This window comes from Polypterus senegalus, chromosome 12 (genome assembly GCF_016835505.1).
Source record: "Polypterus senegalus isolate Bchr_013 chromosome 12, ASM1683550v1, whole genome shotgun sequence".
Lineage (NCBI taxonomy): Eukaryota > Metazoa > Chordata > Cladistia > Polypteriformes > Polypteridae > Polypterus > Polypterus senegalus.
In genome coordinates this window covers 45,103,563-45,130,131 of record NC_053165.1, presented here as the reverse complement: position 1 = coordinate 45,130,131, position 26,569 = coordinate 45,103,563, and the positions used below count along the sequence as shown (strand labels likewise).

Here is a 26,569-nt window from a genome sequence, read left to right as displayed (position 1 = left end):
AGACATTAACAAGAACTTTGGTGGTGTGATGTGTTAAAGCAGGGCATTAGCTAGAGATGTTTTGAAAATGAAAAAAGCAATCCTGGAAATATTATTTATGCGAGCAGCAAAAGAAAGTGTTATCCAGAGTAACATGAAGGCTCTTGCCTTTATGTAATCATGTATAGTACATTGTGGCAGTAGGGGGTGCTAGTACTCCCTTAAACCCTCAAGTACCACGCAAGACACTGGATAAAAGTCCCAGACTCTTTATTTTTCTGTTCCTCAGTGCACCAAGCACCTTCCACACTACTCATAAATTATCAACACTGCAATACTCTTAATCAATCCTCCAACTCCCAGACACTTAGCCACCCTTCCTCCCAGCTCAGCTCTGCGTCTGGACTGAGCCATAGTCCTTTTATAGCCCCTGACCCGGAGGTGTTCCTGCCCAATCAGTCCACAGTTCCTTATTCCTTCTGGGTCAGGGTAATCAGTCCTTTTCTTCAACCTGGGAGCACGTCGTTCCTTCCTGTCATGTGACCGTGACGTACTCCCGGTTCATAAGGCACAAAAGAGCCCACAAGCCCCCCTACAGCGACTCCTGGTGGCCCCCAAGGTATCCAGCAGGGCTGTGTATAAACACTACAAAGTCCATGAGGCCCTGCTGGACCTCGGGGCACGATCCTGCTGTCGGGAGAGCTCCTCCTAGAGGCCTGGGGGTGAGGACCGGAACCAGAAGCCGGCAATCCTCCACAACATACTGTAATGGAAGGATTGAAGCTTCAAGTCTTTGCCAGTGTCAGTTTAGACTCAGTAAGGACTAACTCAGTTTTTTTTTTATATTATATGCTTTTTTGGCTGGACAGGCAACACTACAACTAAATGCTTTAAAATGTCGGCGCCAATGAGACTCAAAGATGTAGTTAGAAATGATACAAAATATTTTTTGATAACATTAAATACTCATACATTTCTAAAGTAAAAACTGCTGACATAATTAGGTTTAGCATGAGCAAGAATAGGACAGCAAAAAATGTGTATACACGCTGGGACGCCAACAGAATGGAAGGACCAGGGGAGAGAGCATCAATGATGCAATACCTCCCCTGGGACGCTAGAGGGCAGCCCTTCAGGGTGGTTGCGGCACCACAGATTCCGGCAGGGCCGCCAGGTCCCTATAGAGGACTTCCACCACACCTGGGAGTGATACCAGGTAATACTGATGAGCCTCCTGGAATCACTCCTGGGACCTGAATAAAAGGAGCCGCCTCAATTCATTCAGCGAGCCAGAGTTGAGAGGAGGTGGACAAAGCTTGCCTAAGAAGGAGTGGAGGTGGATGGACTGAAAGAAAGAGGAAGAGAAGAGAAGTAAAGTAAAAGACTGAGATTTATATTGTGCTTAGCTACTGTGCTGTTGGAAGAGAGAAAATGCTCCCCTGCTGTAAATAAACCGTGTGTGTTGTCCTGGAACTTGAATAATAAAACATGATCATAACATACAACTTCCCCAAAGTGTTATGCATCAGCAGAGGGGGTCCTGCTACAAGGAAGGTTAGGCAACATCAAGGCAACCAAGTGTGCCTGGCCTTGTAAGTGTAAATTATGGCTCACTAACGCACACGTCTCTGTGGCTTCCAGAGCGTGCCTTCAGGGGGCTGACCACAGGATTTTCAGAAAGTGTTTGGAACTCCAGAAATGATTCCTTGGATGGTCCAGAAAGTATGTCCAAGATGGATATCCAAAGCTATTTCCAGAAGTGTCCCATTGAGCTTGGGACTTGAAGAAGAGTTGGGACAAGGGCTCGACTGGAGCAGAGGTAGACAGAGTGAACAGACTGAAGGAGAAGAGTCTGTGAGGCGAGTGTAAGAGTTATGTGATACTTGAAGCACAGTTTGTACGGACAGGAGACCTCATCTGACAGGCAGAATGTTGTTACGGTCTTGCTGGGCCCAGTGGGGCAGCTCAAGTTTGTTTTCCATTTGTGTACTTTGTTACTTCTGTTCTCCCTACAGGAGATTTTAGATTTTGGTTGTTTTTATTGTGTGAGGGTGGCACCAAAAGATATTCTTACTCACATTAAGTAACATTTTAGCGTTTTACTGTATGTATTAATTATAGGCATGTAATGATTAAATATAATAGTTTCTTCAAATATATTTCAGTACATTTGTTAGTATTTATTTATATTTTATTTATCTGAGCTTTGAGCTGGACTACACATTTAATTGTGTCGGAGAGATGAGTTTAATATTAGTTAAATAGATAGATAGATACTTTATTAATCCCAAGGTAAAATTCACAGTTTTGCATTATCTTCCTATCATTTTAAGAAAAAACAAATCCCAAAATCAGTGTTTGAATCCTCAAAAAAGTAACTAATTGAATGAAAATGTAATAAAAAGACTGAAATTAAGTATTTTCCGTTACCCCTTACCTTTTGTTTCATGCACCATCTTTTTGCATAAGGAATAAAGAAATCTGTTCCATTCACGTTCCAGCTAATACTCCAATTTTCCCTCCTGTCTGCCTTAAGCAGCCCAAGGGTATATTTAATTGTAAAGAAGCTGATAATATGAGTCGAGCAGAAGCTAGCGATGGGTGAGGCAGCACTGAGTCATCCACATAAAAAATGTAAGTGCACATTATGCGATTCTGTGGAAGCTTCAACAAATACAGTAATAAAAGACCTTTAATGGAGCCCCAAGATGTCTGAAATCATATTTAAAAACTGCAGTGACAGAACATTGTGCAGAAGCGGCATATTTCCATGTCTTACAATGAGAAGGGATTGAATATGAATTTCAGCAACTAACCCCCATGGATGCATATATTAAAAAATACTACAGTACATAAACATGGAGTTACAAGTCTGAATGCATGCAAGGCACATGGTGATCTGAATAAACATTATACATGCACTAATAGCCTTCTGACGTTGAATTTGATATGGTAACGGCGCCACAATACACAGTAGGTAGCTTGTGTGCATTTGAAGAATTTTGTGGTGATATACAATTTTATTTGATATACAATTTTAAAAAAAGAATGTGAAAAATAAAAAATCAACATTAGAATCTTAAATCAACCAGTGGCAGAAACTACAAATAACTATTTATTCATTTTTGCTTATATGAATATCTTTTGCCCATGCCTTTAAAACTTTTCGAAAAATATTTGTTTTGCAATATTAAATAATTTAGAGGCATTAGCATCATAAAAATATAATATTAAATAACAATCTTTCTTCTGTTCATTGGCTATGTTACTTATTTCAGTTCCTAGGCATTAAAAACAGCATGTATTTGAGCCGGACATGTCCAGGAGCAAGAATGGAGAAAGACTGTCATTCCTCTATTAGATCTCAAAGTGTGGTATCATCTACTTAACATATAGTGGGTTTTGTATGTAGAAATAGAAGAGGGGGAGTCAAGCTAAAGTTTGAAAATGGGATTTATCAGAAACTGGCAACCATTTCTCAATGTGGTCTCCATTCTTCTCAATTCACTTGCACCACCTCCCTGGAAGTGCCAAGATTGTGGCAGAACAAAAGGTTTTGTCTTGTCCTCTCCACCACTCGTGCGCCACTTTCTTCACATCTGTCTTGAATTGACGACCACCCAGATGTTTTTTTAGCAGTCCAAAAAGGTGGAAATCACACGGTGCCAAATCTGATGAGTAAGGAGTATGTGACAATACCTCAAACATCACTTTCTCCAGACAAGCCTTGATGTTCTTAGTAGTGTGTGGGCGGACGGGTATTTTCTTGGAGTGAAAGGACTCCATGAGACTGCAGTCCCTGCCACTTGGGTCGGATAGCAGGCTTCACATTGGTCTCCAGCAAATTACAGTAACTTGCACTAGTGACTGTAGTACCCCTTGGCATGTAGTATTCAACAATAACTTGGGTGCACGAGTGGTGGCAAGGATAAGACAAAACCTTTTATTTTGCTGGAATCCCGGCACTGCCAGGCAGGTGGCACAAGAGCATTGAGAAATGACATTATCAGGTTCGCTCCATTTTCTAATAAATCCCATTTTTTAACTTTAGCTTGACTCCCCCTCATATTTTTTGTGAAAAGAAGAACAGAAACAAACAGAATAACATTGTATGACTGCTATTTATTAGTTGGCACAGTATGTGTACTGACAGCCACGACTGTGTATTTTAAAGTATACAGTAAGTTCATTGGTGTGTCTGAAGTGAGTTATATTCTAAGAAATCATCACAATCATTTCACAACTGTGAGCTTGCTTAACATTTTGGATTTGGTGTCTGATTTTTTGATTTCCTGGTATTTAACTTTTGCGGTCTTTAAGGTTCATCTGATAAATAACCCTGCTGCTTTATCTTGTGACAGGTAGAACACAGCCAACTTCGCCCTTGATGTCAGGACCTCGCAAGGCTCTGACTTTTTTCTGTAACACTCCTTTTATCCAATAGACAGGTCAAAATCAGGTATTCATTCCACTACAACACTTGCATCTGTGCAACAAATTCTCTGCTTTCTGCTGCAAACAAATGTACAGTAACTCTGAGATAATAGAAACCTACCTACCTACCTACATTAAGAATCTCAAAAATTAAACCAATCACAACTAATTGACAGTATTAAATGAAAAATATGTCTTATGATGGTGTTTTTTGAGATATTGGAATAGTATATTTTTATTCAACTCTGTGTATCATTCAGCTTCCCATCACAAGCCAGATAGTTACAAAGCAGCCTCAATTACCATATTAGATTTTCAGTTGAATTCTGGGTTGGATTACTACTCATGTGCACTCCAAATGTTCGAGCTGAGCTCGTGCAGATTTTCTGTTAGAACTGTGATAGTCTCCCACAACTCAAAGTCATGGAGTCCACTTGAATGATGTCTCTGAATTTGGTGAAAACAAAAGGCAAAACCAATGTTGGCTCCTATCTTCTGTCTGTGGTTTATTTAAAGGTAATTCCCGTATTTATATGTTACTTACCCCAGGTAGTTGGTAGTGATAGCCAAGAAAAAATGTTAGTCTAATGTTTTCAGGGTTGGCACCCTGCCCAGGATTGGTTCCTGCCTTGTGCCCTGTGTTGGCTGGGATTGGCTCCAGCAGACCCCCGTGACCCTGTATTCGGATTCAGCGGGTTAGAAAATGGTTGGTTGGTTGGTTAATGTTTTCATGGAGAAGAGACATATCAATGTTTATGAGGTTAGATTAGATAAGCTTTATTACTCCCAAGGGGAAATTCACAAGAAATCAGGTGAGAGTGCAAATGCTGTCTCATACCACCACACACTTTGCAGTCGAGTTTCACGCATTTGGGGAAATCACAGCAAACCTGGAGTGCAATGGACATACCAAGCACAGGGAGAACAACCTTACTGATTCTGGTATCTCCCCTGCCAGTTAAGTAAGAATGCAAGCCTATGGTGACCAACGCTGGACAACAGCAAAGAGTCTAAAAAAACATGCATGAAAAAAAAATCTCATGTTGCTTGTGTTTCAAAATCTACATGTCATGTCATCCAGTTGTATGCTCACAATGTGCAAAAAATTGTATTAATTTTACAAACTGCTTCAGTCGATACGGCATTACTCAGTACAGCGTATAAATATTGATAAACTATTTACTTCCATCATTTTGTACTATTAGTTTATATTTGCAGTTTGTCTGCAAAGTTGTTGCCAGGAGAAACTTCTTCTTAGTGCTGTTCCTCTTCAGGAACTGATGTAGACTGAATAAGCCACTGAAGGGAAATCAGACCTGCATATTAAAATGTTTACATTTCAATTCAGGCTGCTGTTTTTGATGCCACAATGACAATAAAATAATTAATGATATAATATCACACTGCGGTGGGTTGGCACCCTGCCCGGGATTGGTTCCTGCCTTGTGCCCTGTGTTGGCTGGGATTGGCTCCAGCAGACCCCCGTGGCCCTGTGTTCGGATTCAGTGGGTTGGAAAATGGATGGATGGATGGATATCACATATAAACACACAACATGCATCAGACAGAACCAGTAGCAACTACACAATACAAGAAAATGAGCTTTGGATGATCACTAACATTGAATCGCTAATGCAAAGTGACTGGTAGTCCTTTGGTATGCATTCTTTGTCACATGTAAAGCAGATAATTGTAATAGAAGTTAACAGTTTACACTTTGATGGCCTAAGGAGGGAAACTGTTTCAGTAGTATGGCATGATCTTATATATTGAAGAACAGAAGTACAAAGAGTTGGTTACTGCAGTCTATGGGGTCTGTCATAATGTAAATGGCTTTCTTCAGTCATCTCTTGTCATAAATGCCATTTATAGATGGGAGTGCAGCTCCAGAAATGACAGGGCCTTGCAGTTGGCCACAGTGCAGTTGCCATCTTTTATGATATAACCCACTTTTACGTAACTTAATATAACATGACCAGTCCTGCCCAGATCATTTCAGGATGTTGGGTGGCTGGGATGTCCCAACAGCATTGAGCGCAGGGAACTAATCCTGGACAGAATGCCTGTCTATTTCTGTCACTAAGATTTGTGGGTGTTTGTAATACTGTATATAAATGTTTGATATTAAAAAAACACTCTGTATCTGTCCGTCCTCGCAGTTGTCCCCTGATCCACAGATGTTGGTTTTCTAACATATGATCTCTGATGCTATCAGATGGTTAGTATGTACAATGTATTTGGAACTTTTCTGCATGTTTGATTAAATGTTTTGATAAACATTATTAATCTCCAAGAGGGAATTATCTTTTTTCATGAACTTTGAGGATCATAACGCAGGGTCAGCCAATGTACAGCAGCCCTGGAGCAATTTTCAGGTTGGGGGCTTTGTTCAGGGGTCCAAAGGAGTAGGATCCCTTCTAGAAGTAACAGGATTTGAATTAGCAACCTTCCAGATACCAGCACAGATCCTTAGCCAAAGAGCCGCCACTCTGTGCTGTTTGTTTGTACTTTTGTGTGTTTTTTGCATTTCATAGTGACTAACAATCTGTAAGAAACAGGTTTTACTGACAGATAGGCAGCAGAATCATAGATTTCTTTATTGATTAGTTTGCCGCCAAGTAGAGCAGAATAACTATAACCATCCTAACATTGTTTTATAACCAAGTACACTCAGGTCAGGTCAGGTTTGGGAGCATGCACTGGTACAGCTCGTTACCGCACCCACCACACAATCAAACAGCCCGGGATCCTGGTTGGCAACGCCCCCAGGCAGACATACGGTCCAGTCCCACCCTCCAGAAATGACCCTCTATCTGCTGGAGCCAGGTGTTATGTAGGTGTCCTCTTGGCCTGGTCCAGCCACTTAGGTCCTCAACAAAGGGGACCTCATCCTCAGGGAATTGCGCTGCATGGCTGTAGTGCCGTAAGCCTAATTCGGGACTCCATATGCAATCGCTTATTCAACACAAAGTCCAACCAGCATTACCCAAGGATTCTCCAAAGAGACAAAGCAGCAAAGGAGTCCAGTCTTCATCTCAGGTCACTGGATAGTGCCCATGTCTCACAACCATATAGCAAGACAGGAAACACTGGGACTTGCACTTAAATCCTTTAGCATAGATGTCAGCAGCACCACACAGCCCTTTCCTGTGAGCTCATGAGTGCCCCCTGCTCTCCCAATCTGTCTGCTGACTTCATAGAAAGAGTCACCAGAGACATGAATGTCACTGCCAAAGTAAGTATTAGTTTTGAAAGTAGCAGAAACAAGATCACATGAGTAATGGTAAGGTAAGCAAATGTCTGAACAGGGTAACAACGTTCTTCAAAATACAGCCTTTTAGAATACTTCTCACCCTTTCTCCTGTAAAGGTATAACAGTATAAACAAGAAGAGTTAAGACTCCAGCCAGGAGACTCCATTTAATTGACAATTCATTAAGTCAAAAAAAATAATGAGCTGCTGCGAAAAATAATGCTGTGACGCCCTCTAGTGCCTCAATGTCTCAATCTGCACAGAGCGGCAGAAGCGTCATCTTCTGTCTTGCATGTCTGCTAGTGAAATTGTGACCTCCAATATTTGAAATGGCTTTTTATTCTACCTGCCCGAAAGGGGATACGGATGGTGGCAGGATAGAATTAATTTCAAGCTTTCTCTTGCTGGTGTGTCTCTACTCTACTGATCAAAATGGAAGCTGTGTGAATAACCGTTCCACCCCATTATCATTAATCTAATATGTCCTTAAATTGGGGCCTGTAAGAGACTCACCAAGCTTTCTAATGGTCAAAGTAGTACTCTAGTACAGGGGTACTGATCTCCTGGTCCTGGAGGTCTGCATTGGGTGCAGGTTTTCATTCCAAATAGTTTTGTAGGTAGATGTTAGGCCTAGCAGATAACGAAACTTGGTGTTTAATTAATATATGGCTTGTTAAAGCTTTCATTCCTCCAAGACCAATCACATTATAGATTCATTGTTTTCTGAGAACATTATTTATATGTTTTGTGGTCTGGAACAGATTTGTACCTCTTGGTTCTTTTCCTTTTCTCATTTGTTTCAAAACATTGTATTAACACAGATATGTCATGATTCATATATACAGGCTTAAATGGAAACATGTTAGTTGGGGAGCCTGTGATTCCTTTGTCATTTGTACCTCATTATTAATTGATGGCTGGTAAAGAAAAAAGGAAACAAAACCTAAATACAGCTGTTTAAAACTAAAATAGACACTTAAGGGTTCTGAATAGTAACCAACAAGTCAACTAAAACTAAGAACAATAAAAAAAACCTATTGCTTTAGTAGTAAATAAGTGGATTCTAATTAAAAATAAGGTTAAAGCTAAAATTTGCACCCACTGCAGACCCCCAGGACTGGAGCTGAGTACCCCTGTTCTACTAATAAACAATTTTAAGAAAAAAAAAAACACCTAGAGAAAAGGGCCTGTACTACGAAAAGTAGAAATTCTTAGATTACTGCACACTTAGGAAATTTTTGTGGATTCACTTCATTGAGATAATTTTTTTATTTTTATTGTGTAAAGTCAATTTTTTTCAAGCCTTATTTCTGTGGCAGTTGCTCTTGGAATCTTTTATATAATTATTTCATAAAAGCTTAACGTTTGGTGACGTATTTAATGTTGTAAGCTGTAAACTGCACTACTATCACAGACATTGTGCACGCACTTATTTATTCATTCATTCATCTTTTGAACTTCTTCATTATTATTTTACAGGCGCATAGCAGGCAGGAGCCAATTTGTGCAGCATCAGACACAAGGCAGATATCATCCTTGGATTGAGGTCCAGTTTTTTGCACAGCACACTCACACACTCGCAAATCAATTCAGTCCACCAAACCTGAACTGGAAATTTATTGGCAGATGCCATAATTGGTAGCCAGTGCTGCAGCCAACATCAAAACACGAAAACACTACAGTGTACAATAACATTATCACAGCATTGTACACGACACCAGGAAATGCACAAAACTACAATAAGCTAACAAAACCATATGAAAATACATTGAAATTAACTCACAATCTGTACAATAGAAGTCTTAACAAGCAAACATAACTCTGATTGGAGTTTCGAGATCTGAGGAGACAAAGGTGGATCAAAAGCTGTTAGTGATTTCAGAATGAAAAACAAAAAAACACTTATATCCCGAGTGACGTCTGCCCTGTTTTTGAGATGGGCTTTAATTATATTTTTTGCTTACTTACTGACCCAAGATGTACATACGTCCCAAACCGTGGCGAACATCTTACCTACAATCCTTTCATCTGTCCAAATAGCACACTACAGTTTGTGTTTTGAACAACCTAATGTCTTGGAAACTAATGGCTATTATATAGGAAAAGAGGAGAAATTGGAGGGCCAAGAGAAAACAGTTATGGATTCTGGAAAATGTGCAAACTCCACACAGACAGTCACCAGGCCGAGATGTGTTTTGGAATGGACGATCATCATTTTGTGACTGCAGGCACTGTATAACAGCAAGGTGCAATCTGCTTGATCGGAATGCAAAGACATGTAAATGAACTCCCCATGGGACTTCACTCAGAGCTGTTTTATATCAAGCTGCACCGCGAGGCCTAGTGAGTGGCACTGTGAGAACGTTTTCATTTTTGTTTCAATTCTATATATTTTGTTTTATTTTATGTTATCTAAGTGTATAACTTGTATTATAATAGGATGGGATGACTAGATAGTGTATGACTCAAATTGTAGATGAGAAACTCAAATTTCAGATAAGTGCTGTTGACAAGATAAAATGTTTACACATACATTTATGATAAAAGTGTCTGGAACAGGTTGTCCATCACCACAATAGTTGGCCTGTGTGCACCATCACAAAGTCCAGAACCTCATATGCTGTTTATGGCATAAAGGAGAAACCGTCCAAGAGGGAAAGAGAGAGACTTCATTCACCTGTACATCAAAAATCCTGCTAGGCATCAATCCCATTGCTAATTCTAAAAGCAGTTCAAGACTCGTCCTACTCCGACACTGATGTTTCCTTTGATGCTAATCTTCAGTTTCTAGACCTTTATGGAATGTACAGTCAAAGAAGGGAAACACAGCAGAAAAAAATTTGGGGCATCACAGGTTACCCAGCTTAATGTCAGAACTGGTTTTGTGCAAAGAAATTATAAAATAAGGTACGTCAGTGTAGACATTGTAATGGCTTCTTGAAGCCCGAAATAAATGACTCTTGGAGGTGCTCCATTCAATCAATCAATCAATCAATCAACATTTATTTATATAGCACATATTCATACAAAAAAATGTAGCTCAAAGTGCTTTACAAAATGAATAGAAAAATAGAAGACACAATAAAAAATAAACATAAGTCAACATTAATTAACATAGAATAAGAGTAAGGTCCGATGGCCAGGGTGGACAGAAAAAACAAAAAAAAACTCCAAAAGCTGGAGAAAAAAATAAAATCTGTAGGGGTTCCAGACCAAGAGACCGCCCAGTCCCCTCTGGGCATTCTACCTAACATAAATCATCATATTTTCATGGAAGGACCTGATGATGATGGTCACGTAGACTTCTGGCTTTCAGTCCATCATTGTTGGAGCATCATGATGCTTTGAGTAGGTGGTGGTGGCGCAGGAGTCAGAAGTCGGGTACTGACTGACAAAAGACTTGCTATATTGAGATGTTCATGAAGTACAGGGGGCGGAGCTGATAGTGTTCTGGCTGGAAGTGATATCATTAGTCTTCCGGTGAGTTCTAAAGCAAACAGTGTTACATCCAAATCCTTTCCTGTATTTTTAGATGACGTCAAATCTGGTGAACACACCTGATGCTCATGTGCGTAACAGTACTCTTCAGTAAGCTTTTTGACTTTAAATAAGAGATGTATGTTTATTAGGGCTTTACATCTAGACTATTATTCAGTGTCTTCATCATTTCTGTCATTTAGTTAATTTCCTGTTATTCTTTTTCAACAAAATACTGCTCTGATTTGAAGTTTCTATACTTTGTCTTCCTATCTTGAATGATTGTAATGGTAAAGTGCACCTGATGTGGGGAGATTGCCACTTTCTTTCTCATAGGGTTAGGCTGAGGGGGGACGCCTCCAACAGAGGACCGCATGATGACAGTAACAACAACAACAACATTTATTTATATAGCACATTTTCATACAAAAAGTAGCTCAAAGTGCTTAAATAAGTAAGTAATGCATTGTTGGTTGGTAAGTAGCACTAATTAAGGTGTATAAGCCTTCTGGTGTTCAGGTTATTCTCAGATACGAAGTGTTGTGATTGTGCTCCGTTTTAATAGTTTCTAAGTATGAAATCATGGTTAATATGGTTATTGGAGTTGCTAAATCTATTCCTGATGTTAATTTTTTTAGTTCATTTTCATGCAGTTAAAAATTATATAGCTCTTTCCTTAACACCATCTTGTTTTTCATGAGGGTGTGGTTGCCACCATGTTCATTTGATCATTGATTTGCAGCTTCACAGGGCTGGTACAGCTGGACACCAAGGTGTCTAAGTTATATCTGAGGACACCATGAAGGTGAGTCAGTCCTTAGTGTCTAGGTTATATCCTGGGACACCCATGTGTTGTTTCAAGCTACGGGGTCCCAATGTGGAGTACTGAGGAGTGAAAGGCGGTGCAGACATCTCATAAAAACAGTGGTTAAGTGGATGGGGTCTTTGTGTGTATGTATGTCTTTCTATGTGTATTAAGCGTAGGGTGCAAGAGGAAGCCAACTGATAATAAACTTGGTGAGTTACACTCACTCAACAATAATACAATGAGGCAAAAATAGTGACCACTATGCCACATTGTACACATGATAATAAAATGCTTTCATTTTGTTATTGTTGCTCAAAAACATTTTAATCACTACAGCTTCTTGTGTCATGTTCTATACGTATTCTTACCACATGCACTCAGAACAAGTAATCTAACTAAAGCTAAGCATGTTAGTGCCCAGCCAGTTGCTAGAAGAGGTGATGGTGAGGCCAGCAGGGGGAGTTTATCCTGTGGTCTGACTGTGGATCCCAGTGCTCCAGTGCAGTGACTGGGACACTATGCTCTGAAAACGGCACCATGCTTCAGATGAGACATAAAACCGAGGTCCTGACTCTCTGTGGTCATGAAAGATCCCTGGGCATCTGTCATAAAGAGTAGGGTGTATCATGATGTCCTGGCTAAAATGCCCACAACAGCCTAGTCATTCTGGCCTCCAAATCATCCCCTGTCCCTAACTGGTTGATTATCTGTGTCACCTCTTCAATACTTAATAGCTAATGTATGGTGAGTTTTGTTCCATGTTCCCTTTGCTTTACATCTCCTGCCTGTGTTTTTTAATCCCATTCATTTTGCTGCTGTTTATACCAGCTCTGATCAGTCTAATTCACTTTTTGCTGATGCCACTTTCTCTCTTCCAAGCTTTTATTTTGTCCTGAAAGATCATCCAACAGACTCCTTGAGGGTCTATTACATCAAAATCCATCCACAAATCCAATGTGCAAAATCAAAGAAATAATACTTACTGCATAGTGCGGGCTATAAAGCTCCTTTTGTCCTCAGTGGCCCAACTGTGTAATGAAAGCTGTAGTGTGTTGCATTTTAGTTTTAAAAAAAATCTCACTTGGCTCCCTTATTTTGGAGGAACCAGATTAATTTGCATGGGTATTCAAAAGGAGGTGAAGGAAAGCCGCTGCAATCAAGAGCATAATAAGATTATTAAGTGCACTGAAATTAACTTGTTATTTGCACAGGCCAGCCTTTATATATTTATTTATTAAGGCTAATGATTTTATCTAGAACAGCTCATGAATTATCGTGTGAGGTGCAGGCATTTTCATATTTTTAAAACTGGAACATAAGCAGATTTAATATCTCACACAGGGTCACTCAGTAATTCATTGGTAGAGGCGAAAACCAGTGAAGAAAGGCCTTCCAAGACCTCATCAACTATAGAAAACCATCACCTCACATTGCAAAGAACCATCAGCTGGCTGATGACCTGTTTGTATTTTATGGCAGGTTTGATAAGCCTAGGGCTACCCCTTTTATCTCTTGTTTGTGGGGTTCAGTGGCTGTGGGGCATCTGTTGATGAAGAAAGGTTCACTGATCTGGACTTTGCTGACGATGCTGTGATCTTCGTGGAGTCAATGGAGACTCTGATTGGGGCTCTCGAGAGATTGAGCAAGGAGTCTGTGTCTGGGCTTGTGAGTGTCCTGATAAAAAACAAGATCTTGGCCTTTAATAACCTCTTAGGCACAGCCATCAGCAGTGTGTCTGTCTGCAGAGAAAGTGTGAACCTTCTTGAGAGGTTTACTTACCTCAGCAGTGACATTCATGGCTCTGGTGACTCTTCCTATGAAGTCAGTAGATGGATTGGGAGAGCATGGGGCGTCATGAGGTCACTGGAAAGGGGTGTGGATCTTCTGATATTTATGCAAATGGACGACATCTTTAGAGTCCCGGTGCATCCTGTCTTGCTATATGGTTGTGAGACATGGACGCTATCCAGTGACCTGAGATGAAGACTGGACTCCTTTGGTACTGTGTCTGTTCAGAGAATCCTTGGGTACTGCTGGTTTGGTTTTGTGTCGAATGAGGAGTTGCTCATGGCGTCCCAAATGAGGCACATTACATGCATTGTGAGGGAGTGTCATTTACGGCACTATGGCCATGTGGCACTATACCCCGAGGGTGATCTGGCTCGCGAGATCCTCATTGTTGAGGAACCAAGTGGTTGGACCAGGCCAAGGGGATGTCCACAGAACACCTGGCTGTGGCAGATAGAGGGTCATTTCCGGAGGGTGGGATTGGACCGTGTGTCTGTTTAGGGGGTTGCCAACCAGGATCGTGAGCTGTTTCGTCGTGTGGTGGGTGCGGTAGCATGCTGTACCAGTGAATGCTCCCCAGCCTGATTTGAACCTGACCTGACCTCTTGTTCCAGTCCTCCCAGTACAGAAACAAATTTTACCTTCTACTCTGCATCTTTTACCATTGAAACCACGCTGTGAAGGTGATGTGTGGCGGCTCTGTAAGAGACAACATACTAAGAAAACAACAGGTTGAGACAGTGGCTCACCCTCCTGATTGAAAATCTGTGTCGATCAATTGGCCCCTGTCTTTACACGTATTTTTAATAAATCATTAGCATGGTGTGAATTTAATGTATGTCTCAAATAAGCCACAATCATACCAATCCCAAACAATTTACTGCATAACAGGACTAAACAACTACAGACCTGTTGCTATGATCATGAAAACATTTAAGGGTTGATATTAGCTTACCTGAAGGACATCATGTCTCCCTTGTTGGACCCTCTTCAGTTACCCTAATGAGTAAACAGGACAGTGGATGATACGGTCAATAGGGGTCTACAATGACCCAGGAGTCTATGCAAAAATTCTTTTTATGCATTTCTGTTTAGTATTTAATACAACCGTCAGAAAACTCCACTTTGAACTCACCCAGCTTTCTGTTCCTGACTCCTTTTGTATGTGGATTACTAACTTCTTGAAAAATAGTAAACAGCATCTGAACCTGGGGAATCTCATCTCTAGTCAATCAACACTGCTGCCCCAGGGATATGTGTTCTTCTTCCTCAAAAACTAATGACTGCACCTCTAAGGAACCCTTCTGTCAAAGTCCTCAAATATGCAGATGACATAACCATCATTCTCATCAGGAATGGTGACCAGTTTGCATACAGATGGGAGACTGAACAGCTGAATATTTGGTGTAGTGAGAACAATCTGTAGCTAAACACGCTCAAAACAATAGAAACGACAGTGGAATATTACCTCCTCTCACCATATTTTACATTAATGTGTCAGTTGTGGAAACCTTCACATTTTTGGGGTCAATACTGTCACTGGACTTGAGATAGAAGACCAATATAAATTCCATTATAAGAGAGGTACAGTGGCAGATGGTCTCCCTGTGGTTCAAACTACTACAGGAGCTGCAGATTCAGTTCTGCACATTAATCATTAAGTCTGTTCTAAGCTCATCCATCACAGTGTGGTTTGGATCAGCAACTAAATATGACAAGAACAGTCAGGTCAACAAATAGTAAGATCTGCCAAAAAGATCCTTGGCATTAGTATCCCCACCTTACAGGACATGAACCAGAGTCATGAATCAGGCAAGGAAAAATCATCACCAATCCCTGACATTGAGGCCACAATTTCTTTGAATGCCTACCATCTAGATAGATAGATAGATAGATATCTACTAGATGTTATAGACATCTATGCCAGAGCAAGCAGATATAAGAACAACTTCTTACCACAGGCCAAGCAAAAAAAAAAAAAATGGTTAATCCATACTGGGCATCCCCCATATCCTGCAATATTCTTTGATTCAACTAGTGCTTAATTGATGGTTCATTCAGAATTTTATCTTGCTCAATGTGAGCATTAGTTCACACTTCTCATTTTGTACTTTCTTATTTATTAATTGTGTGCATGTTTATCATGTAACTATACATGGAGAGTCAAAAACAAAGTCATATTCCTTGTATGCATGCATACTTAGCCAATTAATTTTATTCTGAGTCTGATTCGAAATAAAGTATTTAGCAATAAGAAGTAGTAGTGCAATGCAGTTTAAGATACAAAACCATTTCTCGGCAGGAACACATTAGAATCCACCAAGGTTGTGTTTTGCATTGCAGATACAGGCTGTTCCTGCCATCCAAAATGAACCGCAGAGAGCTCACATTTCGGCTTTTTCAATAGGGAGAAAATGCAGCGTCAACTTGACTGGTCTCACGTGTGAAGGAACAGCTCCTCCTAGAGCCCAGTTGTGGAAATTGAAACACATTTTTCTTGCAGTACTGTGGATTGATTCCTAAGTAGCTGGTACCATGCACTATAATTTATCCTCTTAGCAAAATTCAGGAATCAGGTCACAAGATAATTCGCCACCAGAAGATGTCCTCCACTGTACGTGAAGCTCTCTTTGAGTCTTTTACATTAAAGAACACACACACACACATCTACCCAGTAATCATACATGCATTAACTATTCTCTCACTTTATCTTTTGGCACAAGCTAATAAATTGCTTAAAGCACATTTCCCTCCAAAGAGGTAAGCCACAAACATTAAAGTGAAGAGGAGGAAAAAACAGATGGATGATCCTAATTACAATTTAACATCTGATAGGCAGCAGCATTTTAAAAAGAATTGTTTTCCTAGTGCATTCAGTAGAGGACCATTTCCAGTTTTGTAACATATTTATTTGTTTATTTTTTATATCTCATTGATGTTTTGGCAGCCTAGCTGGTAGTCATTTTTAATAATCAACATCGTCCACCTCCACACCACCCATTAAGCCTATGTTGTCGATGCTTCTTCTCCTAATCCGCCGCCTGCACCCCCATTCATAGGAACCAAATGAAGGGCTGCTTCTCCTGAGGTTATCCTGGCAGTGGGAATAGCACAATTAATTAATGAGCATAATGCATGAAATTGGCAAGGTTAATGATATACTACTGAGGTGTGCCAAATGTGGATTACCATGTGAGCAGCTTATAGCTAGGGCCCTGATATTGAAACTACACATGCCTAAGTTAAATAATGAAAGCAGTATAAATAATTCTGCATTCCTTTACAATTTCAATACAATAGACCACTGGCTTTGGGTTTAGTGGGAGGGGAAGGGGGCACTGGAGAACAATGAAAGGCCTAAGACCTCTCACATTATGATTATAATATTATACATTAATAATGTATTATTTGTTAGAATAATTTTAATTGAGGAAACTCAATGTATGCTTTTAAAGTTCATGTCAGTAAATGAAACCTCCGACTGTTCATCCATCCATCCATTCATCACTCTTATATTTTTGAAACTGCTACAAAGTTATGGATGCCATTGTCAAGAACAAGGCAGGAACACTGCATGATGCACTCAAATGCACACCCACCCACTGTTGTAATCTAATTTTTGAACTTCTTCAAATGATTTTGATATCTTTTTTGTACAAATAATTTGTTTTTGCACTTTTTGAATTATTTTATGGGTATTCTGGCAATAAAATTTTGCTTTTTTGGATAGTGGTCACCATTTTGGGGCATACTGTACTTTTGGCCATATTATTTTTTTGTTTGTTATTCCCTTTGTCTGTCATATTCTATTCTCATGAACTTCTACAGGTGCACATTGGAGTCCATCTTCACTGGCTGCATCATATATTCTCAGGTAAAGAAAGTAAAGCACCGCAGAGGATGGTGAAGGTGGCCTAGAACATTACTGGTGCCCAGCTGCGTTATTTTCAAAACACGTATTACACTTGCTGCCTTTAAAAGGCACACAGTAAAATTAAAGACTTCAGCCATCTTGCCCAGCCAAATGGTACAGAATCATTGGTACTTGCATCAGTAGATACAGTATAGGGATAGTTTCTCCCATCAAGTCATAAGGTTACTGAACAGTTCAATCAAGTATAAATATTATAATGTAAAACACAGTGGGAGGTGTAATCTCTTCTGCATGTCCTGGGTCTACTCTGAGGTCTGCTCCTGGTTAGACATGCCCAAAACACTTCCACAGGGAGGCATATAGGAGGCATCCTAATCAGATGCCTGAACCACTTGAATTAGACCTTTTTATGCAGTTCTACTATAAGTTCTTCTAGAAAGTCTGTGCTCCTCAACCAATATCAAAGGCTGAGTCAAGACACCCTATGAAGGAAGCTCATTTCCGCCACTTCTATCTGAGATCTAGTACTATCAGTCACTACCCAAAGCTTGAGGCCATAGGTGAGGGTAGGAATATGGATTGACGTTAAATCAAGAGCTTTACCCTTTGACTCAGCTCTCTCTTCACCATAACTGACTGGTACAATGTCTGCAAAACTACTGATGCCATTCCAATCTGCCTGTTGATCTCTTGGTCCCTTACTCATGAAAAAGATCCCAGGGATACTTAAACTCCTCTGCTTGAGGTAGCACCTCCTCTGCAACATGGAGAGAACCATGATCTCAGACTTGAACCTCATTTAGACTACTTCACATTTGGAAGCAAATCACCGTAGTGTTCACAACCTGATGAAGCCAACAGGACCAAATCATCTGCAAAAAGTAGAGATGTGATCCTGAGGTCATTGAACTAGACCTCTTTCATCCACTGACTGCACCTGGAAATTGTGTCCTGATCTTGTATACACATAATAGTGGCAAATATTTAGGACATGTATTGTATATAATTATATATAGACTGTATATTGCATGGTAACTGCTGTATAAGGTTTTTGTATTGTATTTTTGTCAACTGTTTTGAGGAGACATGCAAGCATGAATTTCACTATACTACATACATATGACAATAAATTGCACTTGATTTGACTTGACTCGTGTCTCCCTATAAAAGATGAAGATACCCAGCTTCCAACATCCACGTAATTACTTTCGTTACTCTAACTTACTCTTTAGTGTTAAAGGAAGTCAAGTTCTCCCAAGAAGATGTTAGTGCTAGCATTTCCTCCTTGTTTTGATTTTGATTCTTGCTTTTGTGTGTTTGACTATGGACTATTGGTATTTTTAAATTACAATTTTTTTGTGGTCCAAGTCCAAGGTCCAAGTCTTTAGGGCCCTGGTGCTTCCCATTTTGCTATATGGCTGTGAGACATGGACTTTATCCAGTGGCCTGAGATGAAGACAGGACTCAGTACTGTCAAGTCAAGTCAAGTGAGGGAGCATGCACTGGTACAGTGCGTTGCCACACCCACTACACGATGAAACAACTCGGGATCCCAGTTTACAACTCCCCAGGCAGACACGCGGTCTAGTCCTACCCTCCGGAAATGACCCTCTGTCTGCCGCAGCCAGGTGTTACGTGGGCAACCCCTTGGCCTGGTCCATCCACTCGGATCTCCAACAATGAGAATCTTATGAGCTAGATCACCCTCTGGGAAACGCGCCACATTGCCATAGTGCCGTAACTGACGCTCCCTTACAATGCAGGTAATGTGTCTCATTCAGGACACTACTGTGTCTTCAGAAAATCCTTGGGTACTTCTCATTTCACTTTGTGTCAAACGAACAGTTGCTCATGGAGTTCCGCTTATTAGGCACATTACCTGCATTGTGAGGGAGCGTCAGTTATGCCACTGCGGCCACGTGGTGTGGTTTCCCCAAGGGTGATGCAGCTTACAGGATCCTATTTGCTGAGAACCTGAGTGGCTGGACCAGGCCAAGGGGATGCCCATGTAACACCTGGCTATGGCAGATAGATGGTCATTTCCAGGGGGTGGGACTGGACCAGGTGCCTGCCTGGGGGGTTGTCAACCAGGATCCCGAATTGTTTCATCATGTGGTGGGTGCGGCAATGCATTGTACCAGTGCCTGTTCCCTGACCTGACATGACCATTTTCTGCCCCTATTCCTGTTCCTGACCACGACTCCATTGACTCCTTTTATGTTTCCCCTTCCTGACTTTGTTTTAAATTTTGCTTGCCGGCTATACCTTACAATTTTTAACACCCTCACTGATACAGGGTTAAATTAGAGACATATATTTATACCACACAAAAATATTTCATACTTTTTAACATAAAATATATAAAGCATGGATGTGCTGTTGTGGAATTTTATCTCAAGCTGCTGTATTTTTGTCTTTTTACATCTGCAGGAAATCAGCCATCTCCACTGTCATCTGTGGAAGGTTACAACCCAGGGAAGAGAAAATGGGAGTACCTGGCCCCTATGCCAAGCCCACGGTGTTCATGTGCAGGACTTCAAACTGAACACATTCTCTTTGTCATCGGAGGTGTGGCTCAGGGTCCCAGCAATGCTGTGGAAGGACTTTGTATAAGGGAATGCGTGTAAAACAGTGTGGAAATATAATTGCTTTATTCCCACTACTGCCACCAAAACTGAAAAAAAAAAAAAAACAAAAAAAAAAAGTCTCTGTCTTGCCACTCCAATCTGCAGAAAGCACACAAGAGCATGGAACTCTTTTTTCTGTCTGCAGTTGTTCAGTAGGCTTGTGGTTTTTGGTTTGGTGTGCATTTAGATTAGCAGGCAACAACGTACAAAATCGTAGATCTCACTTTAGCCTAAAGCTCTTGAGCTTTTAGCATAAACCAAGATCTCAGTTTTGCTTAGGATGTGGGTGGGTGGCCAAGAACAGTAGGTGATGTGAAGTCAAGGTTCTCTTCAAAGTACCATATTCATGGAGAGGCGTGGGAGCCCATGCAAATGTGCATTACCCTTTGTCAAAGGGAGCACAGGGCTGATCAGAGACACTGGAAAAGGACTTCTTAGTAGCAAGGAAGCCTTACACAACTCACATCTGCACTTCTTGGGGTTCAAATTTGCTGACTACAAAGTGTTGTAGGAGCAGTTGTCGCTTTGTAATATTGTAGTAAATTTGTCCTTTTTGAAAGTAGCTTTCTAATGCAAGTAATGGTCCTTGAAATAAAGTTTCAATTTGTCAATTTTCTGGAAATTATCTCTTTTTCAGTGTGGCTTATGAAAACATTGGTGTGTTGGCTTTTATCCTAAAACAGGGGCTATCCAAAAGCCAACCAATCTATCCTGAACAACAATTCAGCACTTTATATCTTACATCCCAATCTCTAAACCAGGGGTGTCCAATTCCTGTCCTGGTGGGCCTTAGTGGCTGCAGGTTTTCATTCTAACCCTTTTCCTAATCAGTTTTCACTGCTAATTAACTCCTTTTCCCTTCATTTTAATAACCTTGTTTTTAAGGATTCAGGCCTGTGAATTTATTAATTTCTTCATTAAATGGCAGCCAAGCAGAAATGAGATGTGAAACGAGCCAACAGATGACCAGCTAAATTGGAACGTCAAACTCCAGCCAATTTCACTCCAACCAGTTTCTTAATGAGAAGCCAATTCTTGCTGTTAATTAAAGCCGTTAGTGAATATCATGACTTGTTGCTGCTCTCATTCTGCCACAGCAGACTAATTGACATTCTGTTTTTTCTAAGACCACTGTCAAGCTGTTTTGGTGACTGAGCAGACCAACATGACTGTGACCTTCACCTTTCTTTATTTTCAGGTTAGTTGGTGGCTGAATTTTGTGGTGGCTTGTTTTGTGTCTCATTATTGTTTGGCTGCACATTAAGGAAAAAGAAACAACTAAGGTGTCTGAGTCACGTCAATTAAAACTAAGGCAGAACAAGTTAATCAGCAGCAAAAAATGGCTCACTGAGCAAGAAGATGGTTAGAATGAAAACCTGAAGCCACTGTGGCCCACCAGGACCGGAGTTGGACACCCATGCAGTCTAAACCATCATCTGGACACACATTCTTAATAGATCGGTAATGTTGTGCTAGTAATGGGCACAAGACCCTCTTAAGCCAGAGGGTCAGCCCATCACAGTACACATGAATGCACACATTCATGTTCACTCACAGGTGGCCAATTTAGAGTCAAATAGCCACGTTTTTTTGGGCTGTTCAAGTAAGACTATGCTCCTCCAGGAGAGTCGCACGCAAAAAATTTTGGAGAACATACATACATACTCCAGAGGGAGAGTAAGATAACCTTAACAGATAAAAAAAAGATAAGAATTCCAGCAGAGTTCTTTCACCTTAAAAGTGAATTATGTTCTCAAGGACACCAGTAGAAATTAGGGGGAAGTGCATTTAGGAATTATGCAAAGAGTTGAAGGTATCTGAAACAAACTACTGAGTCATGCGGTTGAAGCCGAAACCTTGACAACCTTTAAGAAGAATCTGGATGAGACATCGGGACAGTTTAGCTATTAGCTAACAAATGAGCTTGATGGGCTGAAATGTGCCCCCTTGTTTTCAAATTTCTTATCTTCTTCTGTTCTAAACAAACTGGGACTCAAAAGCTGTGAGACAGCAACACCAATAGTTCCCTCACTACTATGCTGCTCTATTTGTAACTTTGTAATTTGGGAAAGCAATATAGACTTATAAAGAGTACAGACACTACAGGGCTGCACACTTCTACCAAGTTTTCTAATAGACATTTCAGCAAACATTTTATTTTTATAACACATTAGCTGATTACCCAGTGGCTTTGCTCACTGAGTGCAAGGGAAAAAAATAAAATGTAGTGTATAAATTATTAAACAGTAAAACATTAACATGTAAGAAGTAAAGATACATTGAGCAGTACTGGAGTGCTTTCGGGTAAAGTACATTTTAAAGGCACTGTAACACAACAGGTAAGTAGCACTAACAGCAGCTTAAATGTATTTGGATCATATCTCGGTAGCAGACCCCTTGTGAAAGGCGCTACACGACCGCTGTGGTATAGAAATGACATTTTCTATGCGATCCTGTAAATTTCTGCCTGACAACCTTGCACTACGTGCCTGTGATTTAAGAGAAAAATTATTCTGAGAAATGTGGATGCTGCCCTTCCGTGCTTAACGGGCAGAAGGTCCAAACAATTCCCAAGTCCAAAACTTAACATGAAGAGGTCGGTACATCTTCTTAGATGTAATTCCTCCATCTTTTTAAAAGAATTTATCACAAAAGCAACCTTGAATGTTGCAGGGTTTTAGTGACCTGAACTCACCTTAAGGGACAGTAAGTAGTCATGAAGTGCAATTTACAAAGAAAGTTTTGCTTCGATTGAACCAATCACACTCATTCACAATGATTTCCACTCTCCCAGGAGCCGACGGGGCACTCGAAGTGTCACAAACAGTGCAAAAAGAGAGGACGCCGCCAGAAACTGTGAAGCTCTTGACCCGGCAGAGCAGCCCGAGTGTCCACTTTGTTCTTATGACCCCTTGCCGCTGAAGGCGGTGTCGTCTTCACATTGTTTACAGCTCGTCGCAGTTAAAAAGTAGAAAGACGCAAAGCTGTTTTCCTCATCTCTTCTACTATCAAGTACTGCCAATTAAAAGAAAGTAATAATGTGTCAGTTTCCGCGACAGTCACATGGACGAATAAATAAAACTTCTCTGTCAGAACGTGCCTGGCGGCGAATCGCTCAGCGCTGGAGTCCAGAAAGGAGGGCTGGGAGAGGGCGACGCGGGGCGCACTTCTATGGGATAGATCGGCGTGTTTGTGTTTACTTCTTTTCAATATCAGTAAAGTAACTCTCACACAAATAATAACAATTTATAAAGACGATATAAAAATGGCGTCCACAAACAAAGTGATTAGTTCCTGTATTATAATATGTTCTGTGGTCATACGTAATTTCCGTTTCGCAGGGTCATACGTAATTTTCCGTTTTAAACGCGAAAATAATTTATATGTATAGATTTCAATTCACAGAATGTAGGTTTCGTCCCAGGCGATTCAATACAGGAGGTCTCACGGTCAGCTGGGGCACTGGCTTTCATTTGAGCATCACAGGTGGCTTCACAATGCATTGAACAGGTGGTGGTGGTGGTGCAAAACACCACCACAGGGAAACTGGAAAAGAAAGCAGAGAAAAGGAGAGATTAGTAAAATTTCAACATCCTAGAAGAACATGAAGATACTATGCATGTTCAGTATATTCTATTGGGAGCACAATGAAAATGCAGTGACAAAAAAGATGAATTAAAAGAGTGATAAGAGTAATGTCATGCCATCAGACACACCCATTGTGGATTTGGCCACACCTTCCCTTGTCCTTTATTTCTTTTTGTCCCATTTGGGTTTATATCACCTTTTACAGTTGCTGCCTGAAACTTAAATGATCTCATTTTAGTCTGATAATTTTAGGAGGCTGTAGGCACATAGTCCTTTGTGTTTGCTTTCTCTATTCTCAAATTTCTTGTGAGTATAATTGAGTATATTTTAACTGTTACATCCTCCTAATAATTTTGCCATTTTAAAAGTTATTTATTTTTTCTGCATTTTGTATGGTTTTAATTATACTCTTGCCAGCTTAAACAAATGCCTTTATTACCACTTTGTCTCGTTGGCCTGTTGTTAGGTTTGCTTATGTCATCTTGTTCTCTAATTTATTTTCTTCAGCACTTTGACCACAAGGGATGTACAGTTCCATGAAAAAAGGATTTGGACACCCCTGGCCATTTTGCATGTTTTGTTGACATTTGAAGTTAAAAATAGTAAATGCAACTTCAAAGACCAACTAACTAAAACAATGGCATTTTTTTATAAAAATGTTATTGCACTGTTAAAATGTATTTAGTAAACTTAAAAAAATGTTAAAAATAAAAGTAAATGTGGCATTTGTAAAAGTTTTTGTAAGCTATTAAATCAGTACTTCGTAACACCCATTTTGGCAGAAATGATAACTTGCAAAAATTTTTGTGTTGGAAGAAAAATATAAGGTTACATGCAACCATTCCGATCCCAATGTGTAAAGGCAGTTTCCAAGAGACTGCTGCTTAAGTTGGCTGAAATGTTTTAGATTTAAATGATACTCCAGGCATCATTTTCACTGTCAGGGCTGAACTTCCGGCAGAAGAATTTCAGGCAGAGATGCTTGGACAGACTCAAGGTAAGATTTCTGTTGATTCAGGTGTTGGGCACACCGTGGAAACAGACTGTGTCTTCTCCAAAAATACGAGGGGTGTTCAATTATAAACAGGAATTTTCATGCCCTGTTCATATAAAGAGTGCAATGTAGACCTGACTCATTGGACAAACACACACATATATGAACTGGTCATTAGTAGTGCTAGCTGCTCTTCCCCCCTTCCTGTCAGATGTAATCAACACGTCAGAGCAGGAGTTACACAGCAGTGTATTAGACTTTTGAAAAATAAAGGAGTCATTCCATCTCAGATTTATTCTAGACTTAAAAATCAGTTTGGGGATGAGTGTCACTCTCAGTCTAGAGTGTATGATTGGTGCAAGTCATGCAGAGAGGGACTATCATCTCTTCAGTCCACTTAAGGAATTTTTAGGATGGATAAAATTCAAGTCAAATGAGGAGGTTATTGACGCTGTGCAAGAATGGGCCACCATGCAGTCAAAAGACTTCTACTCTTCTAGGAGTAAGAAGCTTCCTGAGCACTGGAACAAGTGGATTGCTGTGGCAGGAGACTACATTGAAAAACAATGTGTAACTCATTTCATTGTATTCAATAAATAAATCATAGCTCATACATTCTTGTTTATATTTGAATGCCCCTTGTATTTTGTGGATGTTCAGCTTTTGCAGATTAACTAGTGATCACATACCCTGCAGGCAATTTAATGACATTTCAGACTTAATTCATTCATCCGGTCACAAAACTTGATGTTACGTAGAAAAATGTGTGTTTGAATTAGGTACTACATAATAATCAAAATACAGTAATTCTCTTATATAAATACCATTTTCATGAGGACTAAAAAAAAAAAAGAGATTTCAATGCCGAAGTGGTAGCAACCAAATCTAATCTAAATAACTACTTTAGTGTTATATTCATTACGAATATAGGTATATGTGCAAAATATGTACACCAAATTAGCTAGTATTCATTTTTGTATAAATATTGTATATATAACACATGACACAGTATAACTTGGACAATCAAAGATATCATATCATACTACTGTTAATTTTTTTTTTTTTTTGACTTTCTCTTTTATAATTTTAATCTCCGCCATTGTCAACTGGCCATAATTCATCAGTAAATGAATGGACAGACATTTTTGCCTAATCAGTTTCTACCTTGTTCTCTGTGTGTTTTAACAAATCTCAATGGGTACCAGTTCTGTATTTAGTAATCAGTATAATCTATACTAGTATGAAACAGAATTGTTCACTACGCTCTGTGCCTGCGCTCAGTGAAGAGTGCTACATAAAAATTAGTTGTATTTTATTGTATAGAACTAGCACACGTCAACATATACAACATCAATATAAATACAAGCAATATAAAAGCCAAGTTGACTCTAAAGTAAATTCAAAAAAATGTAAATATTTAAAATAGTTATATCAATAAAGAAAACAAAATATAGACAATGGGAATCAAAAAAGCACCAAATATCTATAGTACTCTTGTGACCCGACATTTGCGCGATAGACATATGAGCGCCGACAAAATAGCGCCGATTAAAACGCGGCGTCAAAATCGCCCCGACAAAATCGCGAAAGTTTCATTAAATATGAGTTACTAGTTTACAGCATATATATAAAAATGTTTATTTTAGAAGTCAATATTATGAGACGCGGCATGCCATCAGCACGGCACGCAGATAGTCCTTAAGATCACGCCCTGCATATGTAGGAAGAATTGCAGCAAGACGTCTTGA

General features: G+C 40.0%; 1 protein-coding gene and 1 pseudogene across 4 annotated transcripts in view; one reads left to right on the top strand and one right to left on the bottom strand.

Moving 5' to 3' along the window:
* The window catches only part of LOC120540355 (kelch domain-containing protein 8B-like), a 472,238-nt gene extending 451,383 nt beyond the window's left edge, over positions 1–20,855 (top strand). For all 4 annotated transcript variants that reach the window (XM_039771041.1, XM_039771038.1, XM_039771039.1 and 1 more), the window contains one exon: positions 20,043–20,855. In XM_039771041.1, the coding sequence (XP_039626975.1) occupies positions 20,043–20,239 (197 nt within the window). In that variant the 3' untranslated portion in view covers positions 20,240–20,855. The remainder of the gene's footprint in view (positions 1–20,042) is intronic.
* LOC120541804 lies at positions 5,225–5,379 on the bottom strand (annotated as a pseudogene).
* Positions 20,856–26,569: the final 5,714 nt, after the last annotated feature.